This window comes from Chaetodon auriga, chromosome 20, assembly GCF_051107435.1.
Source record: "Chaetodon auriga isolate fChaAug3 chromosome 20, fChaAug3.hap1, whole genome shotgun sequence".
Classification (NCBI taxonomy): domain Eukaryota; kingdom Metazoa; phylum Chordata; class Actinopteri; order Chaetodontiformes; family Chaetodontidae; genus Chaetodon; species Chaetodon auriga.
Window position 1 is genome coordinate 16,477,660 of NC_135093.1, and position 18,439 is coordinate 16,496,098.

An 18,439-nucleotide genomic window follows, 5' to 3' on the forward strand; every position below is an offset into this window, starting at 1 on the left:
ACATCCGAAGAGGCTGTGTAAGTTTAGAGGGAAGCCGCTGCGTGTGTCTCCCTCTTTACTTTCACCGACCCCCTCCTCCTCCGCTGGCAGAAATTTATAAAGAACAAAAAATCCGACGAGGGAGGGAGGGGGGTTGATATACGCCGAGGCTGAAATCGAGAGGCGAACCCAGGGAAAGAGGAGTAATTTGTACACGGGACTTTCCCCCTCTTAGTTCCCCAAAAGGAGGGGGAAAAGTCGCAATATTGGAAACGAAAAGGAATGAGCTTCTAAGGGCGTGAAAACGTCTGCAATTGTGGATACTTTATATATTTTTATTTCGAAAAAATATGGCCGAGAACGTTCTGGACTCTGGCCCGCCTTCAGCCAAGAGGCCTAAACTCTCCTCTCCGGCACTTTCCGCCTCCGCCAGCGATGGAAATGGTAAGTATTGTCTCATGATATCATTTGTTACGGTGTTATTTGTTAAGTTTGTTATTTTTCGGCGGCTTGGGTTTACTTGAATGAGGGAGAAGACGCGGGATTACTCCTCTGTTTTTGTCGTAGCTTGCTAATGTTAGCCTGCTAGTAGTGAGTGTGTCGGACGTGAAGAAGAGCTCCCCCAGCTAGCTTGCATGCTAACAGCCATTTTAGCCGGAGGTAGCTCCGTTAGCCACTCGGCTAACGCTAGGCTAGCTAACTGAATGCGGGTCCTAAACTGACGGTCCTGGGTCTAATGAATACTTTAGCCGGGCTGACAATAAGCTCAATGCCAAGCCAACTTATGATAAAGTTTTTGCTGTCTTACGGTCTTGTCAAACTGACAGTCAGCTACAGCCTGCCCCATTCTGTTATTTGAGTTTTCAGGCTTCTACCGTCTAAAACAATCTGTTGTGTTGCCCCATGATAACTCGGACCCTTTCCCAACCAGCGTTAGCTAACGTTACCGTTGATAGTAAAATCAGAGGTTGGAATGGGGATAGCCTTGTGGGAGAGCTAAATTTAGGCCCACGGGTCCGACTGATTGTTGAGCTCAATTTGCCATTGTTGGTATGTTTTTTGTGGATGGCGTGTGACAGCAGCTGGAATAGTGGCCTGCGAACAAAACTGTGGAGCATGGACAGCGCCATGCCCAGCCACCGCGAATTTAACCAGCGAGTCAAGTTAGCAAGCAAATGCTGCTCCAAGCACGAAATAGTCATCCAAATTTCTATACTCGATCATCCACTCAATCATTTTACCTTGAACAATTGCATACTAGACTGTCCACTCGGCTAAGGTTGTCAGTGGCAGTCAGCCTATGTGGAAAGAGACTTTTACTGTTTAGTCATCCAGACGTTGCACACATTTGTGTTACCTTGCACGATGTATTTTGAGGATCAGTGCAATGCCTTCCAGAAAATCATCTGTATTTAAGGGGTGTAATTTATAGCACTCAAGTTTGTCTTCTGAGATTATCTGTGACAGTGCCATGCTGAGTGATTGTACTTAATTTGAGAAATAAAAGCCTATGATGAGAAATTGGTACACCTCTTGAACACCATTGTTTCTGTGCTTGTATTTTCAGAAAGGAGTTCGTAAATGTGTGTTTCATATGATTTCTATTACTTTATTTTCAGATTTAGTTATTATGGCTGCAAATGCAACCTAGTCACAGTTCATCAAAAAAAGTTGAATGCCCATCAATAAGTCATTTGAGCTGAAAGTCATGTCTACATAGCTTAGTTCACCTGACCATTAACAAAAAAAATCTAAAATATTCAGTGTGTAGGTCTATGAAACAGGAAAATTACTTTTTTGATTTGCAATGAGTAAATGTCTTGCATTGTAACTTCAAAATCGATTTCAACAACTAATTGATACAGAATTGTTGGTTCGGTGAGTTGAACAGTGTGTGGTAACTTACAGTGTCAGAAAACATATCAAACAGATATCAAGAGTCAATTGTATTCTTTACTTTGAGGAATTTGGGGGCGTGTGCTTTTTGGTCATGATGTACATCTTAATGATACAGAAGTGTACATGATGTTCATCATGAGTCTTTCTTGATTGCCTAAGCTGTGTGCTTTTGAACTTGAACAGTGAGTGTGCGTCTCTACCGACTTGGCTCCATTTTGTGGTGTTACTTCAATGAAATGGTCCATTCGTCACCTTGTCTGCACAAACCTGTCTTCGCAACACGTTGAATCACTTCACTGGTCAGGGATTCTCTGAGTGAGCAAGCCATGTGGGCGTGTGTTTGCATATATATTTGTGCAGGCAGCTTCACACACACACACACACACACACACACACACACAGACACAGGTTCTTCTGGATCTCACCTGTAGTTTATTGCTCAATTGTTTTTTTGTTTTTTTTTTGCTTGATGGTCTGTTATTCATTTCTGATGGGAGAAAATTGGTCATACACCTATAAAGAGCTTTTTATCAGTTTTTAATGACAAGCATGCAATTGCATTTTCACTCAGTCATGCTGAAAAATGAAGGATTATACCAGCTTAACATGGCTGTGGCCCTTTTTGTCCTCCTCTCACCCTTTTCCTGCTTTGTCTCCCATCTCATTGTCTCCCCTCTCCTAAACTTTGCATTTCTTTTCCATTTTAGATTTCGGCTCACTGTTTGACTTGGAGCATGATCTCCCAGACGAGCTCATCAGCTCTAATGAACCAGGCCTGATCAATGGTGGGGACCTCATCCAGTTGCACACCACACTGGGACCAGGACCTGCAGGGCTGGGTCCTGGAGGAGGCAGTGGAGGGGCAGGAGGAATGGGTCTTGGGCTTGGCCCTGGAGGGGGTCCTGGGGGTGTTGGCGGAGGCCAGGACGCGGTGGCCAAGCACAAACAGCTGTCTGAGCTTTTGCGCTCAGGAGCACCCGCTTCAACCCAACAAGGGCACCAAGGAGCCATGGGGAGCCCAGGAGGCCCCACCTTGGGACAACATTTGGTGAACATGAAGGCATCCCCTGGCCAGGGGCCTCCACAGATGATGGGCCAGGGGCAGCAGCAGCACCTCTCCCCTCAGCAGCAGGCCAACATGATGCAGCAGCAACAGAATGCTGCAGCTGGAATGATGGGTGGCATGAACAGGGCCATGATGGGAGCGCAGCAGAAAGGCAATAATGGACAGCAGCAGCCAGGCATGATTGGGAGCCAGGTGATGAATGGCTCCCCGAGGATGGGCTTCGGAAATCAGGGGATGGGTGGCAACAGCAACCTGTTGGCTGAGACCCTACAGCAGCAGGGACCTGGGGGCCAGGCCGGGATGAGAGGACAGCAGCCTGGAGCGATGAACAAGGTAGGGACTCCTCCAATTATAGAAATGTTGTTCTTTTCTAGTGGACACGGTTTAACATCGCGTATGAATCCATTTCATTCATATTAAAATTTGATGGAATTTATATGAAACAAAGCAGTAAATGCTATATTGAGTAAAAATATTTATTTGTGTATTGCAAGTACTCGCTCAGTCTCTCATATGTAGAACATCCCATTATCTTCCAGTTAATGCTCAAAGCCTTTACTACTACCCAAAACCTTAACCTCTGAAGCAGAAAAAATAGACTAATGTGGGCAGACTTAGGTGTATACTGTAATTATTAAAGACATCGTTACCTAGATTTCCTCACTCAGTAAGTACAGTTGATGACAGCTAATTTTTTCACATGATTGATTGAAGGTCAAGATCATATGTTTACATGCAAAACCTGTTCACAAATTCTATTTTGCTATTGTCTATCCTTTCTTGCTTTTTTACTGCATGCTCTAGTTTTTTTCCCCAATCAGAAAGGGATGCTTTTTTTTTTTCATGTGCAATCACAAAGTAGTGCTTTGGGACCATGACTGTATCTGTGTATTTTAACAACCACGAGTGATGCACAGCAAGCTTATGCTGGCAGTCGAAGTGCCAGAAAAATGCTCTGCTTGTGTGATTGACAGTCTCACAGGGGTGACAGTAAAAATGTTGCAGTGGCAGGCTGATGCTGCCGAATGAATGTGGTGGGGACACTGATGTTTGATTTAGCCATAGAGATCAAAAGCAGTAAGAGGGTTTTCAGGTAAGATATAGGATGCAGTAAAAGAAAAATGCAATGGAACTTGTGAATGTGATGGAAGGAATAGGGAGAGAAAAGAGACAGGGTTACTGATGATGAATAGATCATTGATTTAAAAAAAAAAGTTAAAATATCCCTTTCAGTGTGCAGGGAGAAAACGGGACCTATTCACGGCAGATTGCTGTTACATTGGCATGGCTACAGTTACTGCTGTTGATGTTGAATTTTGGTTTGCTTAAGTTTTAGATCATTTTCTAATGATTAAATGATACATTACTTGATGCTGTACACACTGATTTAGAGGAACATTTTCTCCCTTCAGTAGAATATGACTTAATTGCTGTTGAGCAACAAATAGTGCAAAAATAGTCAAGATTTAATGTTCTTTTTGGGAAATGAAAACTTCCCTTTAACATTTAGCTTTGATGGAGTTCATGTTGTATGGAAGTAGCCACATGTCCTGCTCATTAAACAGCTAAGATTTGAGATCTCGGGAAGGCACTGGAAGATTATGTTGCCAACTGTTAGAACACAAAATACTGTTACATGTACAGTTCAAAAGCTGTCACGCAGTGAAATGTGGCGTTAACCACGTAGTTAATTGTCATTTTACTTTGCCTGATGTATCCTACATATCCTACATTCTGACTGTGTCCGTTTTTTTTTTTCCCTTTTTCTCCTAGATGGGGATGATGGGGAACCCAGGGGGCCCTTTTGCAGGTCCATATGCAGGGCAAGGGAATCAAGGTCTGGGAGGTGCAGGGCTGGGCCCTCAGCTCCAGAACAAAGGTCCCATGGCCAACAGCCTGGCACAGTTCAATGTGGACAAGAAGAACCAGCCCATGCAAGGAATGGCCGCCATGGTAGGGAACACATACAAACTGACTTAAAAGATATGTCGATCCAAGAATGGGTCGTACTGTAATTCTTTTACCAAGTTGGCAGATTTAAGTATCAGCTCAAAAGTATTCCCTCATCTGTCATCTCTTCCCCCACACCGCTGTTTTATTGCCCTCTTTCATTCCACTGACCTCACTCACCTCTCATTGTAAATTAAACACCACCTCTATTTTCTTGTTCCTCTGCCCTCCTCACTCACTGATACCTTCTATCTCATCTCTCCATTTTGCCTATTTATTTACTACTCCTGTCCCGTCCACGTCATCTTTTTTTATTTCTTCCCTCTTCACTTACCAGGGCTCCCAGCAGTCACAAACAGGTGTGGGTGGTCCCTCAGGTGCACCTGTGGGAGGGGCCCCAGGGATGGTGGCCAACGCTCAGGCAGGTTTGGTGGGTCCCGGTACCCAGGTTCCTGCATCATCCGCTGCAGCCGGAGCACCACCCACAGCTGACCCTGAGAAGCGCAAGCTGATCCAGCAGCAACTGGTGCTCCTGCTTCATGCACACAAATGCCAGCGGCGAGAGCAGGCCAATGGTGAAGTTCGGCAGTGCAACCTGCCCCACTGCCGCACTATGAAGAACGTCCTCAACCACATGACTCACTGCCAGGCTGGCAAGTCCTGTCAGGGTGAGTAGAAGGGATGCTGCATGCTCCTGCTCTCAGATGATAGCTATGATGTATCTCCGTGTTTGACAAGCAGGCTGGTTACAGAGATGTTCAAGCATTATCAAGGATAAGCTATTTCATCTTCTGTATTCTAATCACAAGACTAATGAGATCACAGTCATCTTGTATTTATCCAGTTGAATATTGTCTCTGTGGTCCCACTTAGATAATGCTATAGAACTCCATTGTTGTCCCAAAAAATATAATATAAACATAAAGAAGCCACATTGAATTGGTTGGCATATTCTGTCATTGCAATGCACATGGACAGTGTGGTTTATTAGTAAATTGTGATTTACTGTCCATAGAGTAGCTCTGTGTTGGGCAGCCACTGGGCATGCTCAGGGATGAGGTTCAGTGTTTACACTGATTTGCTTGGTCGATGCGAGAAACAAACTACACTGGCTGTGTACCTCCTCACCCCTAAATTACACCAGGCATGGTTGTGCTGCGTTCTGGCTGCGTTTCAGCCGCCAGAGCTGATAGCAGCCATTTCTATACAGTGCTAGCAATTCCACCAGGCACGCCACGGTGCGTTTCAGAAGTGTCCCAGGAGAGGCTTTCTGCTCGGCTCCGTGGAGAACACGCACCTAGTCTAGTTTTGACACCACGTCAAGCTGCACAGAGCAGATTGAGCCAGGCAGGAAGTGAGACACAGGAATGGTGTAGAGAATCCAGTAAATTTTCAAAATAGAAGACCCTGTGCAGACTCCCGATCAACAATGAACACAATTAAAACAGATGATAAAAGAAACCATTTAACTAGGTAGCCCACTTACCCATGGTAGAAGCACAAATAGCAAGGATCAACAAAATCAAGCAGGCAGAACGCTCCACTTTCTACAGCTCTCTGTGGGGTTTGAAGCTGCATGGATGGAACAAAACCGTGACATAGCTGAAACGTGACGCAGTCATACCCGGTGCAATTTGCGGGTAATATGTCTGTCACCCAGTACAGCTTTTAGGCAAACAGCACAGGCGGCATAAGCTATATAAGTGTGTGACTACACAGAGAATACTGGTTAATAGATTTTTAATTAATTTCATAACAGTTTTGTGTCTTGTTTATTCAGCAGTTCTTTTTAGGTTAGGCCCAACATCTCTAATTTTATCTTCATCTTTTATTTCCTTGACCTCACTTTTTTTTGTTGTTCTTGTTGTTCTGCCTCTTTCCCTTCCCTCATATACCTCTGTGATTCCCAACTCTTCCTGTATTTCTGCCCCTTTTCGTCCTCAGTTGCTCACTGTGCATCATCAAGGCAGATCATCTCCCATTGGAAGAACTGCACACGACACGACTGTCCTGTCTGCCTGCCACTGAAGAATGCTGGGGACAAGAGGAACCCGCAGTGTGAGTGTCTGTATCTGACCAAACAACACTATACTTATGCATCCTTTTTTTCACACTACACAATGATACTGTATTGTGTTATAGTTATAATCATCACCAGTTTTTCTGTTTTTATGTCATATTATTCACCCTCTACTCTCTTCTTCTTATGTCCTCACAGCTCTACTTGGGGCGGCCACTGCAGGTCTGGGCAGCTCCCTTGGGGCAGTACCTGGTGGCCAACCAAGTGCTCCCAACCTCAACCCGCCAAGCCAGATTGACCCCAGCTCCATAGAAAGAGCCTACGCAGCCCTGGGCCTCACCTACCAGGGAAACCAGATCCAGGCTCAGACTACCCAGCCCAATATGTCCAACCAAGGCCTCCAAGGCCAGGCTGGCATGAGGCCCCTGAACCCAATGGGTGAGTTAGGTTGCACGTTCACTTGCTTCATTCTCCCAGTATTGTTTAAGACTTTATGAGAATTACGTAGAAAGCTAGATGCTTCATGTGACCTTTCAGTGGTCATTTATTGCCAGACGGCATTATAAAAAGTGCCTACCAAAAACATCTTTTTACGGACTCCAGGTAAAAACAATGTATAATGTCTTGTCCTTTCCATGTGTAGGTGCAAATCCCATGGGAGTCAATGGAGGTGTGGGAGCTCCAACTCAGAGTCAACAAGCCAACCTGCTGCAGGATACTATGATGCACCTCAATGTGAATAGCCAAGGGTAAGCACCATAACATGCTGTTGGGCACATACCTCGATTTGAAGGGCCCATCACAGAGCTTCAGATTTTCAGTGTTTTACTCAGTTCCGCATCAGACTGGCCACATCTGTGTTACTTTAAGAAGTTAATCATCGAAATTATGCCTTCGTGTCTCTTCCAGTCTGATGAATGATGCCAGTGGGGTCGGCTCCATGCCCACAGCAGGCCCTCCCTCCGCCACAGGCATGAGGAAAAGCTGGCATGAAGACATTACGCAGGACCTACGAAACCACTTGGTACACAAACTGTAAGTATTAAAGAAGAGCTACATTTTTGTTTGCACCAACAAGAATGGGATGTTGTTACTACTACTGTGTGTTAAGTAATATTTTTCAACAATGGGCATAATGAGCATACCAAAAAACTGTTAGTAACATTAGCAAACTTTCACAAGCACTGGTGGAGAGATGATAAATGGGAGCTTTTTTCCTCTTCTGTGGCAGTAAATACAACACATTGCAGACAATTGTACTATATTCAGAGCTTGACAAGATATTTATTGCTGATGAACGGACATATTATCTATGACAAATGGCACAGCTATGACAATGCACTGACACACACAATGACGTGCACACTCCCAGTAGTGAGCTGCTAGCCCGGCTACGACACAGATGCCATATCAACTAAAATACAAGCATTAACGATTACATAATTTTTCATCTCCTTCCCCCTTTTCTCCTGCTTTTGCTTCCCTTCTCTGTTTGCTTCTCCACCCACAGTGTTCAGGCCATCTTTCCGACTCCAGATCCTGCTGCCCTCAAAGACCGTCGAATGGAGAACCTGGTGGCCTATGCCAGAAAAGTTGAGGGAGACATGTATGAGTCAGCCAACAGCAGAGTAAGTTGCTCATTGTGTTCCTCAGAAAAGAAGGGGAAAACTGCCGGGAAGTTTGCGTGTCATGTTGCAGTTGTAGCCAGTCACTCATTCCATTATAGATCGATGTCAAAAGTTAAAAAAAGTCACAATTCACGTTGCAGTGTGAGACGTGGGTGAAAACATAGAGTATATGAGCCCGAGTGAATTGCCTTAAGTTTACAGCAGCTGATAAAGCTCCCCTGTGTTATAGTGTTGATATTTCAACAGTATATATATATAAACTCAATGTTCGAGAAGTTTACCCTCGAGCCACATTTTCCTCATTTTGTTCCTATCTTTTTGACAGGCTGAGTACTATCACCTGCTAGCAGAGAAGATCTATAAAATCCAGAAGGAGCTGGAGGAGAAAAGGAGGACACGACTCCAGAAGCAGGGTCTGGGCCTTGGGCCGGCCAGCTTGGGTCAGCCCCCCACTGGACTGCCTCCAAGTGAGTGGACATGCAGCATGTGTAGACTTGGATCAGTGCTAATGCTGCGCTGCAGGCATTCGTGTGAATGATAATTTAATCCAGCAGAATCTGACATTGTGATATTTCTTTCTTTTTTTTTTTCTTTTTTTTTCTTTTTTAAAATCTCTTGGGTCATGCATTGAGACTTAAAGCAAACCATGATATGAGACTATCGACTCGGATTATTTGTATCATATTGTATTATCTTGATGTCCTCTTTTTGCTGTGTTTGGCAGACTTTACTAAGTACATTTTCAAGATATACTGTACATTGTGTCGATTATTGGGCTGAGGGTGCAATCCCGCCTCCTGTGGCTTGTTAAATGCACAGTTTTGGTAATCCTCCTACCTGCTCGAAAGGCTTCACATCTGTGAAGGTTAACGTAAATGCGATTTGTTCCTCTGTTACCTTTGCCATGCGTTACACTTGTCAAGTGTTTATTCACTGCTTGGTTGGAGCATTTCCACATTTCCCTCTCTACAGTGCCCAGGTGATGGCTTGTCTTTCTTAATCCTGGGTATCTGTTTTTACAGATGGTCCCCTCCCTGAACCATCAATGGTTCGACCAACAGGCCCAAATCAAATGGTCAACAGGATGCAAGGCCCAGGTAAAGAACAACAGGGAACGAGGATGCATTACTGTTAATCATCAGTTTGTGGAAGGACCAGAAGTGTGACACTGTGTATATGTTGTATCAGCCCAAATGTTACTCTAAGTCAAAGAGACTGAAACCTGTTGTCACAGGAATGTTTTACTAGTGTTAGAACTGGAGATTGTAGTATTTTGTTTCTCTGGTGTTGACATTGCATTATGTTTAGGACACTTCATACTTGTACACAACAACAAATAAAGCTCACTACTGAACATATTTAAGAACAAAATACAATATGTAGTGTTGTTTGCACATGAAATGTTAATGTGTTTTACCACAACATTCGCTGTGTTTTGTCAGGTATGAGTCAGTTCAATCAGATGGGGATGCAGTCTATGGGCCAGAGGTCCACACCTCCTCTTCCCATGGGAGCATCAGGCAACCAGGTCAGTAGTGAACACATCAATGTTTTGTTTTTAATGTGCCATTAAAAAAAATTAAGAATCCACCAAATTTTGATACAGTGGCATATTGTTATGCTCTGTTAGCCACAGTATGTAATGTTTTCAGGACAGAAGTATGCTTATCAAAACACATGAAAATGAATTCTTACAGACTAGCTCCCCAAAAGCTACTTTAATAAGTCAACAGGCTTGGCAGAAAACATTGGATACACATTTTAAGACCTCTGCCCCATGCTCTTCTATACCTGTAGATGGGAATGGTTGGAGCCAGGATGGGGCAACCCAACGTCAACCAGCTTCAAAGTCAGTATCTGTCCCAGGGACAGTTTCCAGGCTCAGGACCAGGAGTTGGGACAGCTCAGCCTGGGATGGCCCAACCTGGAGCACAGGCGGGCATGGCACAGGTAAGATGGATTCAAGTTCTTTTTCCTTCTTCAGTTCTTTATTCAGTCAGAGATATCTTAGTCGTAGGTGTGTGGTAAGTTACATTTAAGTAACTAAGGACCGAGGTTAGCACAAAAACATGAACCAACAAAATAACATCTAGTAACTTACAAACATACCATGCACACAACACATTCAAAAACTGAACGAAAATGAAAAAATAAGAATGAAACAACGCTCCCAGAGGATATGAGTGGGACATTTTGAGACAGGAGCTTTGGATTTTAGAAATTTAGTTTAGAAATGCTCTGGGTAAATAGAAAGATCCTGCATCTTGGTAAACAACTTCTCCTCACGCATTGTTGTTATAAAGTTATCACATTCCAATTTTCTGGAATGCAAATTGTGAATTTCAATGCAATCCTAAGAGTGATACTTTTAACTGACCTCTTCCTGTCTGTCGCCTCTTTCTTTACCTTCATCCTCTGCTATCCTCAGGCGCAGATGGGCACTCCACCCTCCCTTCCAGTCGCTAGTCCTCTAGCACAGCCGGGTTCAGCCAGTGGTCCTGGTAGTGTCTCCGCAGTGGGGCCGATGGGTCCTCAGAGCGTAGGTGGTGGAGGTCCCAACTCAGCTGTTGGAGCCCCTGCTTCCTCAATGACTCCATCTAACACAAACCAGCAACCCAACTCCATCCCCCACTTGGCAGCCATGCGTGGCAGCTCGCCCTCCCCTGCTCACAGCCGATCTCCTACACCTCACCAAACACCCCCCAGACTAGCTGGGTCCCAGACCCCACAGCCACACACCCCTAATGCGCCACAGCTGGCTCCACCTTCAGCCCCCCAGCAGAACCAGCTTGGACAGGGTCCCGGCTCCAACAAGTCCCTCCAGCAGCAGCACATGGGGCCAGCTGGTTCAACCACTCCATCTCACCCTGGTTTGTCCGCCAGCTCAACGCCGCACGGTTCTCAGCTGCCACGCACTCCGGTCAGTGCTATTTAGCCTTTTACATACTTGCACATGTTAACCTTAAGACCAGTCCACCTTATTCCGCAGATTCCATTGATCCTGTAGCAGTAACTCATGTTCTTGGTTTATTTTAATCTCCTTCTGCCTTCTGTATTGCATGTCTTAATCATGATACCAAACATTATTACCCCTGCCTTACTGAAAACCTTAATCTTTTCAGTGTACCCTGTTATTTAATTGTTTGTTTACTTTCTTGCATAACTGTGTCATATTCACTGTTTCCATGCACCTGAGTTTGTTTCTGTGTTCCTCTCTAGCTGTCCCAAAAGGGTTCGTTTCCAGCGGACAGTCAGGCCCTGACTCCAGCCTCTGTCAGCAGCCTGGACACATCTTCCCAGCAGCCACAGTCAGACACTTCAGCTGCCAACCTCGACCCCAAGATGGAGGTCAAGCAGCAGGATGAGGAGGAGGAGAGCGATACTGGCAGCTGCTCTAAAGGAGGGAAGCTCAGCAACCTCAAAACAGAGGAAAAGCCTGTGAAATCAGAGCTGAAAAAGGAAGAGTGTTCTGGAGAGGGAGGTAAAGGTGTTCCCATGGATACATCGTCAACAACGCCAACGGTGGCTGTGAAGACAGAAGACAGGAAACCGGAAGTGAAGCAGGAGGTGAAAGAGGAAGAGGAGATGTCGGAGACAGCTGCACCACAGGCATCAGTGAAAAAGAAGAGTAAGGAGAACTTAACTTAACCATCTCCTTATATGTTATTATTCATCCAGATTGGGTGTATTTTCTTTTTTGTAATCATGGAATCCAAAGGGGTAATTGAATAAGTCTAAAACAAAACTTTTCTGATCACTTGTTAAGCCTGTTCTCCTCTCTGATCTTTATTTCTTCCCAGTCTTCAAGCCAGAGGAGCTTCGTCAGGCCCTGATGCCCACACTCGAGTCTCTCTACAGACAAGATCCAGAGTCCCTGCCTTTCAGAATGCCTGTAGACCCACAGCTGCTGTGCATACCTGTATGTATCCCTGCTGGAGTTGAGATCTATTTGTTCCTGTGCCTTGTTCTCAACTGTACTGCCTCTGTCAGTGTTCCCCATGTCTCTGCATGTATTCTTGTCCACACTTGCTTAATTGAAACTGCAACCCTCTGTACCATCTGTGGTGTATATGCCCCACTGTGTGAGAACTTGGGTGGAAATTCAGCACGTCTTGACTGCGGCTGCATGTGTTTTTTTTGTTTCTTATGCCAGTTTTTTCAACATGTCTTGGTGTACTTGTGTCGAAAATTAACTCACAAAAACTGGGACAGAAGTCATAAGTGCTCATGCTGATTGTGTCGTTGCAGGACTACTTTGAGATTGTGAAGAACCCCATGGACCTGTCGACTATCAAGCGAAAGCTGGACACAGGTTTGTACTTTTGTCACTCTGCTTATCTTACTCTGATTATGAAAAAGAATAATTAGTGATCCTGTTAATTTAAACCTCACAAAAATAAGATGACTTAGGCCTGGTTCAGGTTACAAGATTTTTTTGTCTGAAACGATTGTCGCCGTGTCAGATTTAATGATCACACTGCCAGAAACTCGTGCTGTGTTTTGGTCGCGTGACTGGTCAGATAACATGTATGACCCCAGTCGATCACGCATGAGTTCAGATGTCATCGAGGAGGTGGGCGAAGCAACTGTCAATCTGGGCACAATGTTATGACCGCACAAGAGCGACTCACCTGGCTGATGAAGTTTCGCTCTTTCTCGCCAATATTTGTCTTTTTTGACTCAGTCGTGGTACTCCCTCGAGGAAACATCAAATAGGCAGGGTTACTGTTGCCACTGCTCCATGAACTTTTCCTCTTTTTCTCTGTCCTACCTGACGGCAGCAACCTCAGCATCCCCCCTCCTCCTCCTCGCTGTCATCACCTGACTCGACTGATGCTCTGCAGTGTGTGCAGTTTTTATGACCTGTAATATATCAAAAATTGGGACATGGTTGAGCACCAGAAAAAAACAGATGCTCCAGTGAGACAACTGTCTTAAGTTGGGAAAGTTTTCTCAGTCCATCATTCCTTGCGTTTTGTTTTGGTTGTAGGTCAGTACCAGGATCCCTGGCAGTACGTGGATGACATCTGGCTGATGTTCAACAACGCCTGGCTGTACAACCGCAAAACATCCAGAGTCTACAAGTATTGCTCTAAGCTGGCTGAGGTTTTTGAGCAGGAGATTGATCCTGTTATGCAGAGCCTTGGCTACTGTTGCGGGAGGAAGGTAAGACAAAGTGCTACAAGAATGCCTAGATGGGTGGATATGAAAATGTATGTGTAGGTCTGACGATGAGACAAAGCAAAGTTGCGCTTCATGTTAGCATTAAGTACTTTTTTTGTACAAAACTAAGCCAAACACAGATTAGCTTAGCTCCGATTGGGTGAGTTTTTAACACTGTAATGTGGATATAGGTTCATCTCAAACAGCAGGACCGGCTCTGTCTTCATTAACATATTTCATTTTCATACATTTCATCGCGTATTTTGCAGTGTTCACATTCAAGTCAGTATTTTTGACCACACAAATACTCATTTTTACTTCAATCATTTAGTCAGACAAACAGGAATTTGTACATGAGAATGATAACGTAATATAATACAATTCCATGATGAGTCCATAAACTACAGGTCTTGTTGGGGGAAACCATGATTATATTTGACTTTAATTCTATCACCAGTGGAAGTCGAGGAAATGCTTTTTTTTTGTTTTTGTATGAGTGCGATGACCTTTGATTAGCTGAGATGAGTCACTGAAGTCACCGTTGTTGATAGCCAGAGATTAATATGTTTATGTTTATCTTTTTTCCCCCCTGTCCATCAGCTGGAGTTCTCTCCTCAGACACTGTGCTGCTATGGAAAGCAGCTGTGCACTATTCCCAGAGACGCTGCTTACTTCAGCTACCAGAACAGGTATGGAGGGGGGGGACCGTCTAATAGAGGGTGGAGGCACGACTAGATGGAGATGTCAGTTAAATAGGAAGAGAATATAGTAGAGATTAATTGAAGATTTATACAGCCTATAAAAAAGTACAAGTAGTACTAAAAACACCTAGTATTTACCACATTTTCTCTTACAAAGTGTTCATCTGATAAATTTTGTTTCCTTAAACGCGTCCCTTCACTTCATGTTGTCTGTTCTTAGACCTCCGTGTGATGCCTAATGTGATGGCATTTTAACAGTCGGTCCTCTGTTACATTCTTTAAGCTGTTCTTGGTGTCATTAAACTAAACTCTGAATAATTCCTCAGCACAGAATGTTTGAAAAGAAAATATTTGTTCATGTTTACAGAAAAAGCTTCCCACACAAAGCAAAGAAAATGTCCAGTTTCTGTGCTGCTGTTATCTGAAGTTATCTTTCTTTTGAACGCTCCATAGTGGCACAGTGGGCATTTTCTGTGTGGAAGAACCACCAGATTCCTCCTGTCTTCTGTGTTTCACACCTATGAAAGCCTAACATGAATGTGAAAGGACCGACTTTAAAATGAGCTGCTTGAATGAATGAACAGCTGAGCAGTTGTCTGTGCCTTCTTGTTCATATTTGTTCAGTGTCTGTAATGTCCTGTGCTGCAACTTCCTGCTCCAGTTCCCTCCTCACGTTTAGCTCCCGTTGATTCTGCTCCTGCTCTGCCAGCTGTGATGGTGGTTGTTGTTGCTCATCCTCTCATGTCCAAATTGCTAATCTGTGCTTTGCCTCGGCTCTCTGCTGTGTGTTGTCTTGGATGTTTGTCTCGTCTTGTTCCCGGTCCACATGACTTGTCTGTCTTCCCTTCCAATGGCTGTGATATCAACATTGGCTTGCTTTTGCCTTGACCAACCATGCACCTCCAAACTCATCCCCTCACCCTCACCCCTCAAAATCATGACTGGCTGTTGCGATGACGACTTCTGCTGTGCTGCGCTCCCACTTCCTGCTTGCTCCGCTTGTGGCACCCTACCTTGCCCATGTCCTGTACCAATTGGTGACTGCCCTCCCATGCGCTGTCTGTGGTTGACTGTGCTGTGGGGAACGCCGTAGTTCACCAAAATTTGGGCTTCTTGCTGACAGGTACCACTTCTGCGAGAAGTGTTTCAACGAGATCCAGGGAGAGACGGTTTCCCTGGGGGACGACCCCACCCAGCCACAGACGTGAGTAATGGTCCTTTTCAATAAGTTAAAATTTCTTGTACGCTCTTGAAAAGTGAGCGACCTGGCATTTATTTTCACGAACTAACTAGCTCCAGTCCTCTTCCAGCTCGGGTCCTGATAGTATTAGCTGTGCTTTTCTTTTTCTTAAAACCGTATTTGTCTATTAAAACTTCTACAGTGGGGACAGATGTGTAGCTTGTACTCAATGGTTTTGTTTTCATCGGTGTATTTTAACAATTTCTTCATTTTTCTACATATCGTTATACTCATTCTTAATTAATTTCAGATCGATTAACAAGGATCAGTTTGAGAAGAAGAAGAATGACACACTGGATCCTGAACTGTAAGTTGCTCACCAAATGTCAAATCTTAGCATTGGGAAAGAAGACGTAACCAAATTTGGCATTTGTATCTTCATCTCTGTCCCTCCTTTCAGGCTTGTTGAATGTATGGACTGTGGGCGCAGGATGCATCAGATTTGTGTCTTGCACAATGACACAATCTGGCCAATGGGGTGAGGAGCAATTTCTATTTTCAGTTGTTTTCAAGGTTCATTTGCTAAAAAGTGTTTTATTAATGTAATTTGACTCTAATCTAATTCGGCTCTTTTTCAGTTTTGTATGCGATGGCTGTTTAAAGAAGGCAAATAAGACAAGGAAGGAGAACAAGTATTCTGCCAAGAGTAAGTGGCAATGCTTTTTGAGGTTCTGTCCCATGTTATCCTAATGTTGTGTTTTCCACTTGTTATACCCCTTTCATACCAGACAGTAGTATGCTGAATGTGCATTCAACCCTCATTTGACCTATTCATGTGAGACTATAAGCTAAACAAATATTTAAAATGCAATGCCTGGGTCTCTGTCAAACAGGGTTACCACAGACAAAGTTGGGCTGTTATCTGGAGACAAGAGTAAATGACTTCCTGAAGCGTCAGAGCCACCCAGAGTCTGGAGAAGTCACCATTCGCGTCGTCCACGTCTCTGACAAAGTGGTGGAGGTTAAACCAGGCATGAAGTCCAGGTACCAGAACAAGACACATTATGGGGCTTGAACATGAACAAATGTTTTTCTTCTCATCCAGAGTTGGAGATGCAGTCACATGTAACCTCACAGCAAACCCTTATCACAATCGACATGATGAATCATGAAACATGGCTTCCGTATTTTTTTTCAAAATAATTTTAAAGAATTGTATGTAAATATGGAAGATTACTTAACATGGATACATTTTTAAATTGTAGGATTCTTTAATTTTAGAATTTGTGTTGATTTAAATAAGTATGGAACATTTTCTAAATGTCTGTTTCTCTATTTTAGTTTTACAGTTTTATAGTCAGTAAGTCTAGACTCGTGTTTTTGTCTACAGATTTGTGGACAGCGGAGAGATGTCGGAATCTTTCCCATACAGGACAAAAGCCCTTTTTGCTTTTGAGGACATTGACGGAGCAGAGGTCTGCTTCTTTGGCATGCATGTTCAGGAGTATGGATCCGACTGCCCTCAGCCCAACCAGAGGTAAGGATATATCAGAAACATTATTTAACCAAGTACTTTCTTGAAAATGGAATGATTTTTTTTCCAGCTCTTGTAATATATTAATATTTCCTCTTTCACCCACTCAGACGAGTATACATCTCCTACCTGGACAGCGTACACTTCTTCCGGCCTCGCAGTCTAAGAACAGCAGTCTACCATGAAGTCCTCATTGGCTATTTGGAGTATGTCAAGAAGTTGGGGTAAGTGCTGCTACTCTAAGGAAACATTTATTATGGCCATGACTGGCTGCATGCTTACACAGTTTTTTGTCCCATTACAAAGGCACTTTTGCTAGTCTGCTTATGAATTTTGCTCATCATGCACTCTCATGTGTCCTCCTTAGCTACACCACTGGCCACATCTGGGCCTGCCCGCCTAGTGAAGGGGACGACTACATCTTCCACTGTCACCCTGCAGATCAGAAGATCCCAAAGCCCAAACGCCTCCAGGAGTGGTACAAGAAGATGTTAGACAAAGCTGTGGCAGAGCGGATAGTGCACGATTACAAGGTAGACATGGATGTATTCAAATTTGCTTTTATATGTGTTGGAGAAATGGTCATTTTTGTGATTCAGGATTTGATGCAGAGGCTGTCACTCTGCTCTGATACTGCTCCAGTGTGAGGTGTGTATTACCCATGCATAACACTAATGTTGTTTTCAATTTACTCCAAAAGGATATCTTCAAGCAGGCGACAGAGGATCGTTTGACCAGTGCCAAAGAGTTGCCTTACTTTGAGGGTGACTTTTGGCCCAATGTGCTGGAGGAGAGTATCAAAGAGCTGGAGCAGGAGGAAGAAGAGAGGAAAAGGGAGGAGAACAGCACTTCCAATGAGAGCATTGATGTAAGAATGCTATCAGTACATTCTGGAAGAGTCTCGATTTACTGTATATTTTGTTATGTGGCAGAGGGGAAGAAAAAAGGCCGGCAATTATGAAGACAGGTTTGTCGTAGGTGTGTGTAAACATATGACCGTGTGAATAAGGTGATCTCTGATATTCCCAATTCTTTCTTGCACAGGACACAAAAAGTGACAGTAAAAATGCAAAGAAGAAGAACAACAAGAAGACAAGTAAGAACAAGAGCAGCCTGAGTCGAGCCAATAAGAAGAAGCCAGGGATGCCCAATGTTTCTAATGACCTTTCACAGAAACTTTATGCCACTATGGAAAAACACAAGGAGGTATGAGCAAAAAGAAATGATACATTGACAATACTTTTCTTAAATGTCTGCATCTAATCACTGTCAAGCAACATACTGAATGACTGGAATCTAGCTGAATTATTGACGACGTT

General features: G+C 43.9%; 1 protein-coding gene across 2 annotated transcripts in view; it reads left to right on the forward strand.

The window, feature by feature from the left end:
* Nucleotides 1–18,439, forward strand: part of ep300a (EP300 lysine acetyltransferase a) — a 26,065-nt gene continuing 7,626 nt past the window's right edge. The window contains exons 1-29 of one of the 2 annotated variants that reach the window (XM_076759031.1): nucleotides 1–423; nucleotides 2,586–3,277; nucleotides 4,718–4,897; nucleotides 5,232–5,562; nucleotides 6,839–6,958; nucleotides 7,113–7,352; nucleotides 7,558–7,663; nucleotides 7,824–7,949; nucleotides 8,425–8,542; nucleotides 8,868–9,009; nucleotides 9,565–9,639; nucleotides 9,985–10,070; nucleotides 10,340–10,492; nucleotides 10,971–11,462; nucleotides 11,762–12,170; nucleotides 12,343–12,461; nucleotides 12,791–12,854; nucleotides 13,533–13,708; nucleotides 14,306–14,394; nucleotides 15,530–15,610; nucleotides 15,897–15,953; nucleotides 16,047–16,124; nucleotides 16,225–16,292; nucleotides 16,480–16,630; nucleotides 16,977–17,123; nucleotides 17,231–17,344; nucleotides 17,488–17,653; nucleotides 17,821–17,988; nucleotides 18,165–18,326. In XM_076759031.1, the coding sequence (XP_076615146.1) occupies nucleotides 330–423; nucleotides 2,586–3,277; nucleotides 4,718–4,897; nucleotides 5,232–5,562; nucleotides 6,839–6,958; nucleotides 7,113–7,352; nucleotides 7,558–7,663; nucleotides 7,824–7,949; nucleotides 8,425–8,542; nucleotides 8,868–9,009; nucleotides 9,565–9,639; nucleotides 9,985–10,070; nucleotides 10,340–10,492; nucleotides 10,971–11,462; nucleotides 11,762–12,170; nucleotides 12,343–12,461; nucleotides 12,791–12,854; nucleotides 13,533–13,708; nucleotides 14,306–14,394; nucleotides 15,530–15,610; nucleotides 15,897–15,953; nucleotides 16,047–16,124; nucleotides 16,225–16,292; nucleotides 16,480–16,630; nucleotides 16,977–17,123; nucleotides 17,231–17,344; nucleotides 17,488–17,653; nucleotides 17,821–17,988; nucleotides 18,165–18,326 (5,004 nt within the window). In that variant the 5' untranslated portion in view covers nucleotides 1–329. The remainder of the gene's footprint in view (nucleotides 424–2,585; nucleotides 3,278–4,717; nucleotides 4,898–5,231; nucleotides 5,563–6,838; nucleotides 6,959–7,112; nucleotides 7,353–7,557; nucleotides 7,664–7,823; nucleotides 7,950–8,424; nucleotides 8,543–8,867; nucleotides 9,010–9,564; nucleotides 9,640–9,984; nucleotides 10,071–10,339; nucleotides 10,493–10,970; nucleotides 11,463–11,761; nucleotides 12,171–12,342; nucleotides 12,462–12,790; nucleotides 12,855–13,532; nucleotides 13,709–14,305; nucleotides 14,395–15,529; nucleotides 15,611–15,896; nucleotides 15,954–16,046; nucleotides 16,125–16,224; nucleotides 16,293–16,479; nucleotides 16,631–16,976; nucleotides 17,124–17,230; nucleotides 17,345–17,487; nucleotides 17,654–17,820; nucleotides 17,989–18,164; nucleotides 18,327–18,439) is intronic. The other variant, XM_076759032.1, reaches the window with a different exon arrangement.